Source organism: Theobroma cacao, chromosome 10 (genome assembly GCF_053813885.1).
Source record: "Theobroma cacao isolate CCN51 chromosome 10, ASM5381388v1, whole genome shotgun sequence".
Classification (NCBI taxonomy): domain Eukaryota; kingdom Viridiplantae; phylum Streptophyta; class Magnoliopsida; order Malvales; family Malvaceae; genus Theobroma; species Theobroma cacao.
This window is the reverse complement of record NC_142648.1, coordinates 9,752,315-9,769,134: the sequence shown is the minus strand read 5'-3', so window position 1 is coordinate 9,769,134 and position 16,820 is coordinate 9,752,315. Positions and strand designations below refer to the sequence as shown.

Here is a 16,820-nt window from a genome sequence, read left to right as displayed (position 1 = left end):
CTTGATACCTCTAAGAAAATCCATCTTTGTGTATGACTAGTTGATGATCGAGAATATACTTGCTTGAGATGAACCTTGTACACTTGCATTTATTTTATTTGAATCCTTGTTCTTGGATGGCAAGTGGATTTACCTATTCACTTGTAAATGAATGTTTGGATATTTAGAATCATAGCATAAAAATGTTCAATGGAGCTTACTTGAGTTATGGACTTGTAGCTAGTGATAATAAACACTAGCCATTATGCACAATGCCTAGCTTGACTGGGTAGTGGCATGGTCCTATCCCTTGATTTGGTTTCATTAGTAGTTGACATGGTTTTACCCCTTTGATATGACTTTGTTTGGTAGTTGACTTAGTCTTACCCTTGATTTCATTTTGTGGTAGTTGATATGTAAAGTTGAAGCATGATTTAAGGTTGATTGAAAAATATGATTTTCTACAAATATTTGTGAAATGAAAAATAAGATTGTGGATGTGAAAAACATTTTGAAAAGGGTTTTTAGATTACTATATATAAATATATTATGTATTAGTTTTAAACAAAGAGGGACATACACCTTAGTGTTTGTAGCACGCAATTACTTCGATCTTTAGACTAGTGTGGGTACGAGAAATTATTTTTATTTATGTATGAACATTATGATGTAAATGCTTGTTATGTTTAAGCACGGGATGCATGATGGATTACATAAAGTTTTGTTCCATCTAAGATTGATGCGTTTATGTACATGATATATATTCCATATGCTACATGAGATGAATGAGGAAGCATGATAAATGCCATGAGATTATGTATATAATGTATGTTTCACATACTACATGAGACAATTGAGTAAGAATGAGGAATGCCATGAGGTGCGTATATGTTGTAAAATTTCATATACCTTATGAGATGAGTAAGCATGTATGTGATGGATATTCCACATCCCAAATGCTATAACTATGAGAACTCAATGAGTGTGATCGATTCGACTTTCACGGGGTGCAAGTGATGATTTTACTCCTATGATACATCATGAACACCTAAGGTGCAATGGAGATTTACATTGCTCGCCCGAGGTTAATGAGGATCAAGCCATTACAATCTATGAGTTTAATGTTAATGGAATGATTATAATTGTTATGTTTTTGATATGTTGTATGCTAAGTTCATTTGAGCATTGTTTATGATTTATACTCCATGTCCATAGGAGAACATGCTTGGGAAATGCTTTGAGCCTTAGGGATAGTCTCAAGAGATAAATGAACTTACAGAATGGCCAAAATGCTAAATTTTGCCTAAAAAATTGGGTTTTGTGCTCAAAGTGTTGATACATATGGACTATGTATCAATACATTCTAAATAGAATGCTTCAAGAGGCTTTCTATGTGAAATGTATCAATAGATTCTCGAAAGTATCGATACATTCGAGAATGTATTGATAAATTCGTTGTAAAAAGGTTGCCTCAGTGAATTTTAATGAGAATTTCAAAGGTAAAAGAATTCCAAAGATTTATACTAAGTTGATTTCCATGCATTATTGTATGAATGATGTTGATTCAAAATGGTTCATGATTATTTTAGAAATGAAGAAAGATTTATCACGTATACGTGTTTAATATTGCATGTTTATGAAACACTCTTATCTCTTGGCTTGTCCCATTCCCATATCCACTCCTAGAGTCTTTGTGACTCACGTTATTTTTTCCATTTATTTTTCTTGCAGATCAGTGATGGCACTCTTGATAACAACTAATGTCACAAAGATGTGATTCATTCCTCTTTTGGTAGGTGATCTAGCAGCCCTAGTAGGCTAGAGGTCATGTTATGTTCCACTGACGAGTTCGTATTTATTTTGTTTTTAAATAACTGTTGCAGTAGAAGGTTACTGCATTAAGTGGAATGAAAGTTACTTTTATGTTACTATAAAAATATTATGAATGGTTGGCCATGGAATGAAAGTTTATTTTCATGAGATTATGTGTATGTTATGAATGATGGCCTGCGAGCCTATATGAGCATCTGGGATGCCTTTACAGTTTCTATATTGAATGTATTGGGTACATATTATATGAATAAAGTGTGCACACCTTTTATTTTGAGAAGTCCATAATCGTGTACTTACATTTATACATGGATGTTTATATTTACATTTATTTATGCATATATGTGATTGAAGATTGATTGAGGTTGAGAGGCTTGCTTGGGCCTAACGGGCTATACCCATCTAGGTCAATGCGCCGATCATGATCCCTCCAAAATATGGGATGTGACACCAACAATGTTCAATTCATTCTTTCACACACCCCATTATGCTGAAGAGTCCTAAGAGAAGTCCATTGTGTAAGAATCCCATTCTTTTTTAGATAATCTTGAAACTCTTAGCTAAGATATCCTCTTCCTTGATCAGATATAAGAGTGAGAATGCTCTTCCCAATTTGTTTTTTAACCTCTACTCTGTATTCTTTGAACTTTTTAAAGGATTCATATGTATATCTCATCAAATACACATAACCATAATAAGAATGGTCATCTGTGAAAGTGATGAAGTAGGAGTATCCTCTTCTAGCACTAGTATTCATAGGACAACATACATTCGAATGTACAAGTCCTAGCAACACCCTAACTCGTTCACCCTTTTTGGTGAAAGGCGACTTGGCCATCTTTCCTAGGAGACAGCACTCACAAATTCCATGAGATTCATAATTAAATGGATCGATATAACTTTGTTTGTGTAACTTAGTTGAATGAGTCTCATTGATATGTCAAAGCCTACAATGCCATATGTAAAATAGTCTTGGATCATCTTTCTTTGCCTTCTTGACCTTCGTATTGAGTATGGGTATATTAAGATCAAGGATATAGAGACTATTTGAATGTGTACCTGCACCATAGTGCATTTCTCCCTTGGACAAAGAACAACAATTGCCCTTAATGCTAAATTCAAAATCATCATATAATGCCAAGTATGACACAAATATGATGTTTTGAGATATGGAAGGGACATAGTACCAGTCTCTTAATTCCAAGATCAACCCAGAAAGTAAAGATATGGTAATTGTCCCTACAACCAATGCAGCAATTTTTGCTCCATTTCCTACTCTTAGGACCATTACTCCTTTCGTTAATCCTCTACTTGTTTCCAGCGTCATTTTGTCACTACATAGGTGTGACCCACATCTAGTATCTAATACCCATGATGACGGATCAATGGTAGATAGATTGACCGCAATCATGTACATGGTCAAAGGTGAAGCTTTTAGAACCTTCTCATTATTGGACCTTGTCAATAAGGCAAAGATATCTTCCTTTATCACATCTGATCTTAATAGATGTTTGAGAACATTTCTCAACTTGATATACCAATCCAAACATTTTGGCTTGGATTTCATAATGGCATCATATATGCCTTGCAAAGTGATGTGTATTCCCATTCTATCAACTTAGACATTTAAAGAGCATATATAAGTATTCACATATTACAATCAATTTAGATGAGATAGTTAATTTTAAATTGATTGCTCCCAGTATTTTCTTCAAGATGATAAGTGTCACGACCCAAATTCTGGGCCATGACTAGCGCATGAGCCCAATGGACGTAGTCCATTAAGCCCAAGCAAGCCTATTAAATAACCTTTTCACCATTCCATTAAAAGTTACTAAGCTTCATTCCATAACTTTGAATCAAAATAATACTAAACATTGCCAACTCATAGTGGCATACCGATCAAGTGTACATATATTGTCCAGACATAATTTAATAATTTACATCTCATGTACATAGTTACAACAAAAATAACTCTGGGCTTCCAGCGGAGTGACCACAGTGTAGGGGCAGCTACTGAATGCCATTGATACCTACCAAAGATACAAATCTACAAGGTCACCTCGACCTAGCTACCGGCTGCCTCTTGATCTGAAAACATGAAGTTGAAAACGGTGAGTATAAACCCAGTGAGTGAACAAGAAGGGAACAAGCAAACAATAAGGAATGTTTAACGAAATCATGATGCATTCGTTTTTTTTTTCAAAACAATGCAATTTATTCTAGTTCTTATTAAAACCCCTCATGAGTAATTCACTTTATGAAAATGGTACATGCTCAACAAAGGATCTGGAGAATGAAAACTTTAATAGCATTCATGCGAATCTAATCAAATAAACGACGAGTCCTCGTTGCAGCGACGTTCAACTCTCATTATTAGCAGGACAAGGGTTTCCTCAACTGCCCGAGGGTTTCTCTTTAAACCTCCTCATTTCAAACTTAATTCATTAATTCCTTAACCATGGAAGTTCATGCTTAACTATGGTATCAAAGAAGGGGAAAATGGGACAACAACCGAACAAGGTAAGAAGCAAAACAGAAAGTTTTTCGTTGCAGTGAGATTCATTCTCGCTGCAGCGAAAAGCTACAGTAACATTCTTGCTACAACGAGATTCCGGCTAGCACCACCCCTCCAAACCCGAGAGTTTTTTACTGCAGCGAGAAACAGGGCACCAGCAAAAATTTCCCCATTCCCTCAAGCAAAGGCCACCCTGTTCACATGACCAACACAACATGAAACTCATATAATTTCCCAAAGTTTAACATGTCAAATTTCACATACATTTCAACCATATACATATTCATGAACTTTCTATAACACGCATATCTATACATGTATATATATATATATATATATTCATCATCATGCACACTTTCCCATCATCATCAGCCCATGTGCACTCCCCATTAGCACATGGCTGGGTCATCATCGGCTTATGCGCACTCTCACTCGCACATAGTCGGGTCATCATTGGCTTATGCGCACTTCTACTCGCACATAGCTGGGTCATCATCGACTTATGCACACTCCTACTCGCACATAGTTGGGTCCACATCAACATACAAAGAAGCACCCAATGCATATGATGCATATTATCATATTGTGATAACACATAAACCATTGTATAGCACATTTTCACAAGATAAAAACACTTCACCAAAGGCTTGTTCTCAAGGTACATTTTTAAAGGAAAACTGGATGAAATCATTCAAGTATATTGTGCAAATAAGTTTACATTCCCAAAACAATTTTGAAATGCAAGTCCACTCACGGGTATTTGTTGAGCCTCTTATCGACTGTACCTCTCTAATTGTCCAAATGGGGAGATGGGGCTTCGTTGGAACCTATTATCACATTAGCATCACCATTGATTCAAGCCACATACTTATAAATTCTAAAAGCTTTCTCTTAGCTAGCTTTCAATGGCCATTTAAATGGCTATCTATTCTCACTACCCTTATCACTCTAAAATGAATGAACAACCCCAAAAACCAATTCACCCTTAAATCTAAACACTAATCATTCTCAACACCAAAACTCAATTCTAGTGTACTACTCACCTTGGTAGCTTGTATTTGAAATTCTTTCCAAAGCTTTCAAGCTATTTTTTTGAAGCTTCCTCTTTCTCTCTCTAAAACACCTAACTAGTGAGAGAAAGTATGGAAATAAGATTTTTTTCAAGGGTTTTAAGGAAGGGGAGTGGAAGAGCACAAGGGTTTATGGAAAGGGTGCACCAAAAGCATGAAATTTGGAGCTATTTGAGGAAGGTTGTGGAGCTTTCCTATCAAGCTTTCATAGGGAATGGAAGCAATGTGAGATGAGAGGAAGAAGAAGAAGAAAACCTGCTGAAGAATGTAGAAACTGCTAGAAGAACAAGATATTTATAGCCCACGCTTATCCACTTCACTTAAATTACGAAAATACCCCTCCACAAATTAGCTTGTCCTCTTCCAATTTTTTATGCAATCTTTTACTCTTTTGACACCAGGACAAGATCCATAATGGTCTAGAAATGCTCGGGTTCATGAAAACTTAAAAATTTTGATACGAGGTGAAAAATGACCATTTTACCCCTACCATGAAAATCATCATCATTTTCCTTTCCTTCGTCATTTTACCCATATTTTCATTATTCATTCATGCCTTAGGCCTACTTAAGCCTTAATATTGTTTAAAACTTACTTTTAGGAGCTTACTAAGGAAATGACGAACTTACCCCTAATCAGGGATATCACGTCTACTTCTATCTACGAGTCTATAAAGGTCAAGGTCTTGCAATAACCCTCCATATCACCTTGAGAGATCTCTGCGAGGATTCTCTTAGTAAACTAGGATCCTTATCCATTCTAATCATGACCTTGAGTATGCTCAATAAACCATGATAAGTGGATTAGGTAGATAACTGAGCTTAACAATTGTATCTCTATACAACTCCTAGATCAACTAGGTGACAACACATTGCCTAAACATATCATATATGTTTCACCTAGCCACTGCCTCTATTTTCTATAATAATCAAGTTTCCAAGCATCTAGATTTTATGAAACTAGTTGAGTAAGACCCACCAATAGCTCAAACATACTCGAGTAAAAGTGTGACCTTGAGTGTGCTCAACAAGTCTTTAAATAAAAGAACAGTCAGGTTATTTTGCTATCTGGTGGAAGGTAACTTAATCATGCTAGCATGTGACTCAATATTTATCGAGGGATTTCATTATTTATTTTTATTGAAGTCTTATCTTGGCATGCATAGCATTTATTTATTGTATAACATAAATCTATCACATGCATACTACTTTGGCTAATTATGGACTTTATCTATACTAATTTCCTTGAGCCATCAAAGGAAATTAACTTGGTCAAACCTAAGGGATAACAAACAACATCTTGTAGTCTTTCCTCTCTCTTATCTTCATGGCGTTTTTGTATTTTCATCTTCGAATTGTAAAATAACTCCTAAACTAATCCTAATTCTATACTTAGATGTAAGTATTAAATTTTAGTGTAGAAACCTTGTGGTATATCCGAAGAGAGTTAAGTGAGGAGAGAATTTTACAATTCTAGAAAATCGAGAGAAAGGTAGGATGCACAGACCTTTTTCAATAAATAAATACCATGATAAAATTTACATTCAATCATAGCACAATCATATTGGGCCTAAGTCCATAATCATCCACATACATCCATCAACATGAACATATAAATATTTAAAAAACTTGTCTCATTCAAATTGTTAATCATATGAAGTATTCGAGATTAGCAATTTTCCAACATTTATATTTTGTTAATTTCAAATTTTCATGTTTGCAATTTTAATACTAACTTTGGAGAGTTTTACTAATCAATATTAGTAACTCATTGACTCCTAATCTTATTAGTATAAAATTAAAATTTTGTTACAAATTAAAATAATTTTATTTTGTGTTCCTAAACATTTGGTAACTATCTTATTAATCTCATTTAATTAAAGATTGAATGTCTATTATTACCTAATCTCGTTAGAAAATATCTTAGACAATTTAATCTTTAAATTTTTTATGTCAAATCTAAATCAATTCCATGACAATGTCCAGCTACAGGCAACAGCAAACATGTCCTGATTTTATGGCATTATGGTGGCTTATTTTTAGGAATTTAATTCCCAATTAAATTTATCTTGATAGCCAACTTTTGGAACAATTTCAAAATAATTTTTGTAGGATTTCAAGAACTGATTTGTCTGTTTAAAATATTCAAAAACTGTTACCCGTAACTGTAGGTGGCTACAACGGTTTTGACTCTTTTTTGAAGTTTTTTGGTGACATAAAATTAGGAATTTAATTCCTAATTAAACTCATCTTGACAGCCAACTTATGAAAGAATTCCATAATAAGTTTTGCAAGATTTTAGGAAACCTTTTTGGCTATCTAAAACACTCTAAACCATGACTATATAGCTACAGAAGTAGTAATGATTTTGCCCACCTTTTTAGTTTCATGGTGGCTCAATTTTAGGGATTTAATTCCTTAAAATTTTTGTCAACAATTTACATAATTTATGAAACTATTTCCATAACAAAATACTCAGGCAATTGTTGCAACTAATTGCACAAATTAAAGTATATTCTTGGTTGCCAAGCTAACCAAAATCATGACTGAGACTACAACAGGTAATAGCGATTTCAACTATGTTTTGGTGGCTTTTCCATCACCATCAGCTATTGATCATGAACCTTTCTTGGAACACTTCCAACGTATATTGATTCCTTAAATTTCCATTGTTTTAGAAGACCTTTAAACCTCATTCTTATGGCTGAAAATGAACCAATACCATGGCTGGACAAAATCAGATTCTATCATTTAAATCACACCATAATGTCGTGAGATTGAATCTTTATTTGCTAAATTAATTTTACATCTCATGCACTTGTTAATATGCAATATTTTGACATTAAAATGAGATTAATATTATGATAAATAAGGTATAAAATTTACAATTAAATCTGTCCAGAAATCAAAATAACTAGAATAAATTGTAAAACTCAATTGGCAATGGAATTGATTGATGGCTTAATTCCATTAACTAAGATTGGCATCTAGCAATGCATCATGGCCACCCAACTGTTAGAAGGGTCAAAGGATTCTTTGACAACCTTTCAGTGTACAGTCTTATAATGTAATTCCTTCTCTTATCATATATCCTAAAGATGATAAAAGTGTGGTGCAATATCTACTTTTATTGACCTTTATATTTGTTCCTACAATTTGATCATTAGCTTTATAGAGACTTATGAAACTCAGTTCATAATCTCCTAATCACCTTGGCCAAGGATTTGATTAAGCTAATATCAACCAAAAACTAATGAGATATTTCCCCTTGAATCACTTTGGGTGATGATTCCTATCTTGACCACTCATTTGCCTTTATAAGCTTCATACTATACCCAAAAGTATCCTATGTTTGGCATCCTTGGTTAGGCATCTGTAAGGATGAAATCAAAGCATAACACTCCACATTTAAGACAACATGGTGTCTCAAGTCCAAAGAGTAGTTACACGACTGACACATAAGAAACATTGTATAGACACTAGAGTGAAATACAAAATGCACTTCTCATGTAAGGTTATGTTCAGTGAATTTGCTCATCCATGGCAAGCACTCATATGCTAGTTTCAAGTATCTCTATATTTCAACTTATGAGAGAAGTTGGTTACTTCACAAGAAACATAGCATGTGCCGATCTCTGAGCATTATTGATGCCCCGTCTCAATAATACAATGATTAAGAACTTTCAAGAACAATGCTTTGATGCATAACGATCTCAAAATTGTATTATAAAACAATTCCTTTGTAAAGCATATATAGTTCCATGAACTTTATGTACATAAGTATAAATAATAATTAAATCACAAACTTATAAATAAAAAACTTCCTCAATGTTATTATGAATAACAAAATATCATACATAAATATCTCAAAAATGTAATTTCTATGCAACCACAAATTAGCTAAGGCTCATACTAACATATTAGTTATGTTTGAACAACATTTAATCTATGAATGAGAAGGTTAGGACAGATTGAACGTATTTGCCATTCTTACACGGAACGTCCAGTGCATATGACAAGGGAGCCTGGACAAAGTTAATTCAGTTAGATAAAGTTGTTTGTACAACTTTCAATGCAGGACTCTTTGCTTAGGACAGTTGTATTGAGTTTTTGATAGGGTCTCAAACAACTTTATTAAGATTTCCGAGCATCCCTAAATTCGGGAAATAGGGGCCTTCGGGTTTTCTTTTTCTATATGCTACTTTTTATTTTACTACACCATATTGTAATCATAGAGTCCGTGGTGGTTCAAGCTATCGTATTGAGTAATAAAATTATTAATTTTTTTAAAAAAATAATATTTATAGTGAAATTAAAAAAGTATTTGAAATTTAATAAAAAATTGACTCATGTCCATTTCGTTATTTAGAGAAATAAATAATTAATGCAATACATTAACCTAATTACTTAAATCGAGATTTTTAATTTTAAATTCAATTATGCAGCTAAAAAATACAGAACAGATATAAAGGAAAGATAACCCATACAATTATTCCTATCTGAAAATAGAACAAACCGACAAAGGTATTTTATTGATGAAATTAAGATTACATCGAGCACACCAAATATGAAACAAGTAGTAAACACTTAGAAAAATACATCACTCAAAGTAGTGCAGGACAGGAAAAAAGAAAAATACATCACTCAAAGTAGTGCAGGACAGGAAAAACTAAAGAAAACGATAGTAGTGTACATGGATGCAAAGCAAAGCATCCCTTTTTAAGCAAGTCGAAGCCCACTCAGGAGGCATTGGTACCCCTCTCATATACTTTTTTTCCATGTAGTTTCAACTTGCGGAGGCGAGGACAGCATGCAGCAACCTTTTCAACATCAAGCGTACTGTTGAAGGATATCCTTTTTGGCACTATCATTAGGGAGCGAAGGTGATTAAATGTAACAGTTTCGGGTTTGAAAATCTCCTGGAATGATCCTAAAGAGGCCTCATCCTCTATAACGATCACCAATTTTCTGAGATTTGTCAATGTGATGAGATCTTTTACATCTGCATGGCGTGAAGGGAAGTTAAATAGTGTCTGCAGGTTGCCAAGATTGGCAAATCGCAGTTTTTCTGTCTTACGGCCACAGTCAGGAGGGAGATACAGATGCCTCAGTCGTTGCATCTTCCAGAACACATCGGGCATTCTTGATGTTGAATAACGACGATCAAGATACAGAGTCAACAAGCAGCTCAAGTCACCCATCGATGATGGAAGTTCTCCAATCCAGGCCGATGCTACATTTAAGAGTCTTAAATGGACTAGTTTTCCTATTTCGTCAGGTATTTGAAAACCCTTAACATTGTCAAGATCTAAGACTCGAAGCAACTTGAACTTATTGACCATGGATTCCATTAACTGCTGTTGTATTCCACTATGATCTTGTAAGGAGAAGCCTAATATAGACCTAACGAGGGGATACTGTTCATTTTCCATTCCAATACGCCCACTAAAGTTCCTCAAATTAACCGAAACTCTGCGAGTTCTACCAGCTAGCTTCATCTTGGTTGTGAGGCATTGAAAAAAATCGTTGTGCCTATTTTTATCATTAAGGTTTACAACATCAAAAATGTCTTCCCCTTGAGCCCTCGACAAACAAAGATCTCGCATCAGATCGTGCATGCGACAAGTCTTAATCCTCCCTGTTGAACTTCTTTTTTCTACTTGAACCATGTACCTTTGAGCCATTTCATCTAAGTAACGATAAGCAACGTCCTCCATTGTCTCTTCCCCTTCAAAACCGGAAACAGGTGGTATCATACCCTCCGCTACCCACAAGTTAGTCAATTTCTTTACAGATATCAGAAAATCCTCTGGGAATATGCCTAGATAAAGGAACAATGGTTTCAGTCGTTGTGGCAAATCATCATAACTTAAAGCCAGCACTTCAAGAATTGAGAAGCTTTGGTCTTGGTGGTTCAAATATGATTTAATATTTTCGTGGACTTTATCCCACTCATCAAATGTCTGCTTTGTGGACAAAAGACCCCCAAGCACAATGATGGCTAATGGCAAACCCTTACAATGTTTCACCATCTCCTTCCCTAACTTTTCCAAATCATAATCGTTTCTCGCAGCTGCAAGGACATGTTTAAATTAAAATAAGACATTTTTAAAAATAACCCTTAAAGATAAAATATTTTCAAAAATAGTCTTTTTTATAATTTTAACTATTTTTAATCAAATTGGACAAAATTACCCTTAATAAAATTACACGCTATGATGTTACACACCATGTACAAACATATGTTACATGCCATTATTAGGTTGTTATACGCATGTGCAAAAACATGTGACACGTCATGGTTAGGTTGTTACACGCCATGTACAAAAACATGTGACACACCATACACAGAAACATGTGACACGCCATGTACAAAAACATGTGACACGTAATGTACAAAAATATGTAATACGTCATGTACAAAAACATGTGACACGCCATGTACAAAAATATGTGACATGCCATTGTTAGGTTGTTATACGTCATGTTGAAAAAAATTACTAGTGTTACACGCCATGTACAAAAATATGTTACACGTCATGGTTAAAAAATATTGTTGCACGTCATGTTGAAAAAAAAAATACTGTTGTTACACACAATGTTAAAAAAAAATAGTTTTGTTACACGCCATGTTGAAAAAATATTATTGTTACACGCTATATTCAAAAACATTTTGTTACACTTTAATTCCTAAAATGTTGTTGTTACTTACGAACCGAAACTTCCAATTCTCTCAACTCTCTTCATTTTTTTTTATTTTTTTGACAATTTGAAACCGATTAAAGTGTTTCAATCATATTTTCATAAATCAAAACATAAATTTTCTTATACAAAACACCTATTTCAACTAAAAATAAAATAAAAAATTCTTTTCAAAACTTAAGTTTATAAATTTTAATTTTTTGAGTTTATTACCGTCCAGGTCCCGAATTGATTCAATTTAAAGCTATTTCAAACATCTATGATCATTTCTACCGTTTTAATTTCACCCATAATACTTAAAAATCAAAATTTCCAAATAGCCACACACCCAAGCATATCAAAATCATTGCTTGGTGTCTTAAAAGCTCAAGAAAGAGAAATCTGAAAATACGATGAGAGAGAAATTAAAAGCATAACAAACGAATGTTGAAGAGAGAAATCGATAAAATTTGAAAAACTTGGATGGTGAGAGAGAGAAATCAAAAACACAAAATTGAGAGAAATTGTGATGAATGGTTTAATTTATTTGAAATAGTTTTAAAGACATTTTTATCAAGTCATGTCTAAATATGACTAAAAATAATTAAATTTATTTTGATGGTTATTTTTAAAATGTCTTTATCAAAAAAGACTATTCCTCATAGTTTTCTCAATTTTATAAAATTTAAAATTACTGTAAATGTGGCCAATAAGGTTTGTCTCAAAAATAAGGAAGAGGTCTTGAAATTTGTAAATTCCAAGTTGAAGTCTCATGATATAACTCGAATTTATGCAACTTTACGTTAATTTTGTTGGTTAAACTTGTTTACTGGTTTCTTCTAATAGATATATGTTAAAAGGTTTTGATTATAATCGTAACTTTTATTTATTTATTTTTGAAATTATAATTGTAACTTTTATTGATACATGTAACTTAATTAAAACAATTTATGGTGTACTCATAAGTTGAAATGTTAGATTTTCTCATATAATAAAGTGTGGATTTACCTTATTCAATTTATTTTACCTGTTATATATATATATATATATATATATATATATATATATATATACACACATTTAATGATTGTTGATGATGGAGCTGGGGAGAAATAAAGAGAAAAGTATGATGGAAGATGGAGGGATAGATGGAGTTCTAGGCCTAGAATAGATTGGAGTAATAAAGAGTGTTATTATTCTCATAAGATTGAACACATAAAACTTATTACAAGATGTTAAATAGAGGACATGAAAAATTCCATGAAAGCTAAAGGAAAGGAGAATGGGAAGAATTAAGTTGTGGCATCATCTGCCAATGAAGTTTTGATGGTGCAAGAGAAAAATAAAAATACAAAAATTGTATGCGTGTGGTTTTGGATTCTTCATGTTCCCAACATATATGCACGAGAAAACAATGGTTTTTGAAACTTGAGTTGTGTGAGAAACCAATTTACATGGCTAATGAAAGTGAAGAGAAAATTGAAGGCATTGCTTGTGGAAAGATTTGCTTGCATATGGTAGGGTCAAGATACTTGGGAATGTGAGGTAGGTTCCAAACTTTTCAATACATTTGATGATTGATGGATATTCTGCTTTAAGTGGTGGTTGAAAATTGTAAAAGGTTTGATGATTGTTATGAAGGGAACAAAGAAGAATTCAAAAATTTTGTATGAGTTGATTGGAAGCGCAATTAAGGGAAATGGGTTGATATCTATCTTCATTTTTTACTATTAATATGAATTTAATGAAGTAAGATATATTCTAATAATTTTTTTAACGGTGTCAAGAAAATTCTAACGATAAAAACATAGGATAGTTAACTATCATCTTTTACACCTCATTGTGAAAATTTATTCCGCCTGAAATCCCAAGATATATACTTTTTTTTGCTATTGCTATTAGAAGTTGTAAAAAGTAGTGAGACGTAACTAAAGTTGGCATTTTAATAAAAGGTAACATTGGAAACGAAAAGTAAACATTATTTTCAAGTATCCTAAAATAGAAATTAGAAGTGAAAAAAGTAACAAATTAGAAGGAGATCAGTGTGTGAATGAAATAAGATGTGAGCAGGTTAGAGGAGAAGAGACCCAAAATATAACCCAAGTAAGAAGGTAGAAATTAAACTATTTAACAATAAGAATGACAAAGCATTTATAATAAACGAGTTACGAGTGAGATATGTCAGACCTTGATCATCCGGCAGCCGAGGGAGTGCAACTCTTTGAAATAACTCCCAGCTTCTTGCCTCATTTAGGCACCGTGGTTCATGTATATAACATCTCGGATCTGCGTGCCTGGCGACATCTTTGTTGCGACTGGTAAGTATTATTTTACTACCTGTGTCCTCGGTTGGGAACCCAGCACTCAAGATTTTCCAAGCATGCACGTGCCAAATGTCATCAAGCACCACCAAGCATTTCTTCTTCTGTAGTTCTTTAAAGACCATTTCGGCTATGTCGTCGTCCGTCATTTTCTCAATCTCCTCTCTCTGCTCCTTACTGGGGGGACTAAGCTTGAACAAAATTTGTTCCCAAGAACCCCTCTTTTCCCATTGTTGGGATACATTTATCCACACAAAGTGATCAAAACGTTGTCTAAGTTTCGCATGATTGTAGACCTTCTTAGCAAGGGTGGTCTTTCCTATACCGCCCATGCCACATACCGCGACAACCCGATGGTCCTTAAAGTTACCAGCTTGGCTAGCCTCCGCGGAGCCACCGGGGTGGTCTCCCACCAATTTTTTCACCAATAAATTTACATCTTCGTCAACTCCAACAGGATTTTCAGGAATGTGAGGATAATTCTTCCAGAGGCTTGAACTTCTCTTCGTCTTCCAGTCAATCGCAGAATTGGAGCCCTCTGGGATGGTTAATTCCCTTAAACCAAAGGTTTTCAAACTCTGTCTCAAGTCAGAAATCCGGACATTGATGTCCTCCAGCTTTGAACCAAGATTGTACTTCGATTTTGCTTGGTTCCAGATTGCAAATGTTTTTCCAGCTTTCTTCTTGGATGCAACTTCGAGGGCAAGGCTTTCAACGATGTCTTCTATATCGTAAGCGAGAGTTCCGATCTCCGCCATCCAGTTTCTTATTCTCTCATCTTTGTCTTGCTTTGCATATGCATCTTTCAAGAACGCCTTCATCCACTGCAGCTGACTCTTTACGTGATCGAATTCTTGGCCAACACCTTGGAAGAATTTCACTCCATCTATTAGGAAATAGCCAAGCCTCTCCAACGCGTAAGACATGATAAACTCCGTCATGGCACCTTTTCAAGGGAAGTGTGAGGAACGAAAGGAATTGTAATCTTTGCTTACTAATTAATTGTTTTTGGGAAAGTTAAATAGCGAGTGGTATCATATACTCTTGTCAGAACCGGTGTGACACTGTGCAAGGACTACTTAGTCATCAGCAATAACTTGCCAGGACTGCCAACAAAAGCAACGACTTCAAGGTTTTAAGTTTTTCATTGCGCAAGGATGACTTAGTCATCAGCAATAACGTGCGAGGACTGTCTTCAGCAAATGCAACAACTTCAATAACGCGTGAGGACTGCCATCAGCAAAAGCAACGACTTCAAGGTTTTAAGTTTTTCATTGCACAAGGATGACTTAGTCATCAGCAATAACGTGCGAGGACTGTCTTCAGCAAATGCAACAACTTCAATAACGCGCGAGGACTGCCATCAGCAAAAGCAACGACTTCAAGGATGTCAGCTTTCCATTGACCTAAAGAAAACTTATACAGAGATTGCTTATCACTTAACTTTTTTTTTTACAAAGTTAAAGAGTGAGTGGTATTTGCACACTCTTATCAGAACAATGTGACATTGAGCAAGGACAACGTAGGCATCAGCAATAACTTGCGAGGACTTAGCCATGAACAAAACAATGACGACTTCAGGGTTGTAAGCTTTTCATTGACCTAAAGAAGAACTATTCAGAGAGTATTTATTACTTAATTTTTTTCAACAAAGTTAAAGAGTGACGACACGATAGGTTCGTAAAATAAAATAATTATTTTATAATAATAAAATTAAAAAAAAATAAAATAGTTATTATGTAATTTGATTTATGGAATGAAATAGGGTAAAAATTGTTATTATAATTTATTCTGATGTTTAGTTCGTAAGAATAGTTTCGGAATAGTTAAGGTATAAATGATAAAATGAAAAAATTACTTTTTATTATAATTTAGTTAACTAGACAAAAATTACTCATTATTATAATTTAATAATATTTTTTCTTTCAATTTCATTTTTTTTTCTCTCTTTGTATTTTCATTTTTGAATCTTTTATTAAAAATTTAAACATAAATAATTTATTATTAAACTATTAATATAATTTTTTATTTTGTTTTTTTCTCTATTTGTATTTTCATTTTTAATCTTTTATTAAAATTTTAAACATTAATAATTTATTATTGAATTATTAATATAATTTTTTATTTTAATTTCTTTTTACTTTTTCTTTATTTTTATTTACTATTTATAAATTGTAATTATTTTTAATAAATAGGGATATTTTTGTCCACTAAATTTTTGACTCTATTCCATAGTCATGGAATAACATGCGAGGACTAAGTCATCAGAAAAAGCAACGACAACTTCAAGGTTGTAAGCTTTCCATTAACTTAAAGAAGACTTATTCAGATATGTCCATAACATGAGCCAGACGACATTTGAGTCTGACTTCTTTGTATGTAAGTTCTAGCTATCCATGGACTTAATATTTACTATTAAAAT

The 16,820-nt window shown here is 33.7% G+C and overlaps 2 protein-coding genes across 2 annotated transcripts; both read right to left on the bottom strand.

Moving 5' to 3' along the window:
• Positions 1–2,365: 2,365 nt before the first annotated feature.
• On the bottom strand, positions 2,366–3,418 carry LOC148760362 (uncharacterized). The gene is made up of 2 exons (XM_088810473.1): positions 2,869–3,418; positions 2,366–2,652 (listed from the first exon to the last, which is right to left on the bottom strand). The coding sequence occupies exons 1-2, from the start codon at positions 3,416–3,418 to the stop codon at positions 2,366–2,368; spliced, it is 837 nt and encodes a 278-aa protein (XP_088666599.1).
• Positions 3,419–9,902: 6,484 nt separating this feature from the next.
• On the bottom strand, positions 9,903–15,412 carry LOC18586685 (putative disease resistance protein At1g50180). The gene is made up of 2 exons (XM_018128712.2): positions 14,265–15,412; positions 9,903–11,469 (listed from the first exon to the last, which is right to left on the bottom strand). Exons 1-2 carry the CDS (start codon positions 15,337–15,339, stop codon positions 10,136–10,138), a joined length of 2,409 nt encoding a protein of 802 aa, XP_017984201.2. The 5' UTR covers positions 15,340–15,412; the 3' UTR covers positions 9,903–10,135.
• Between the last annotated feature and the right edge of the window lie 1,408 nt (positions 15,413–16,820).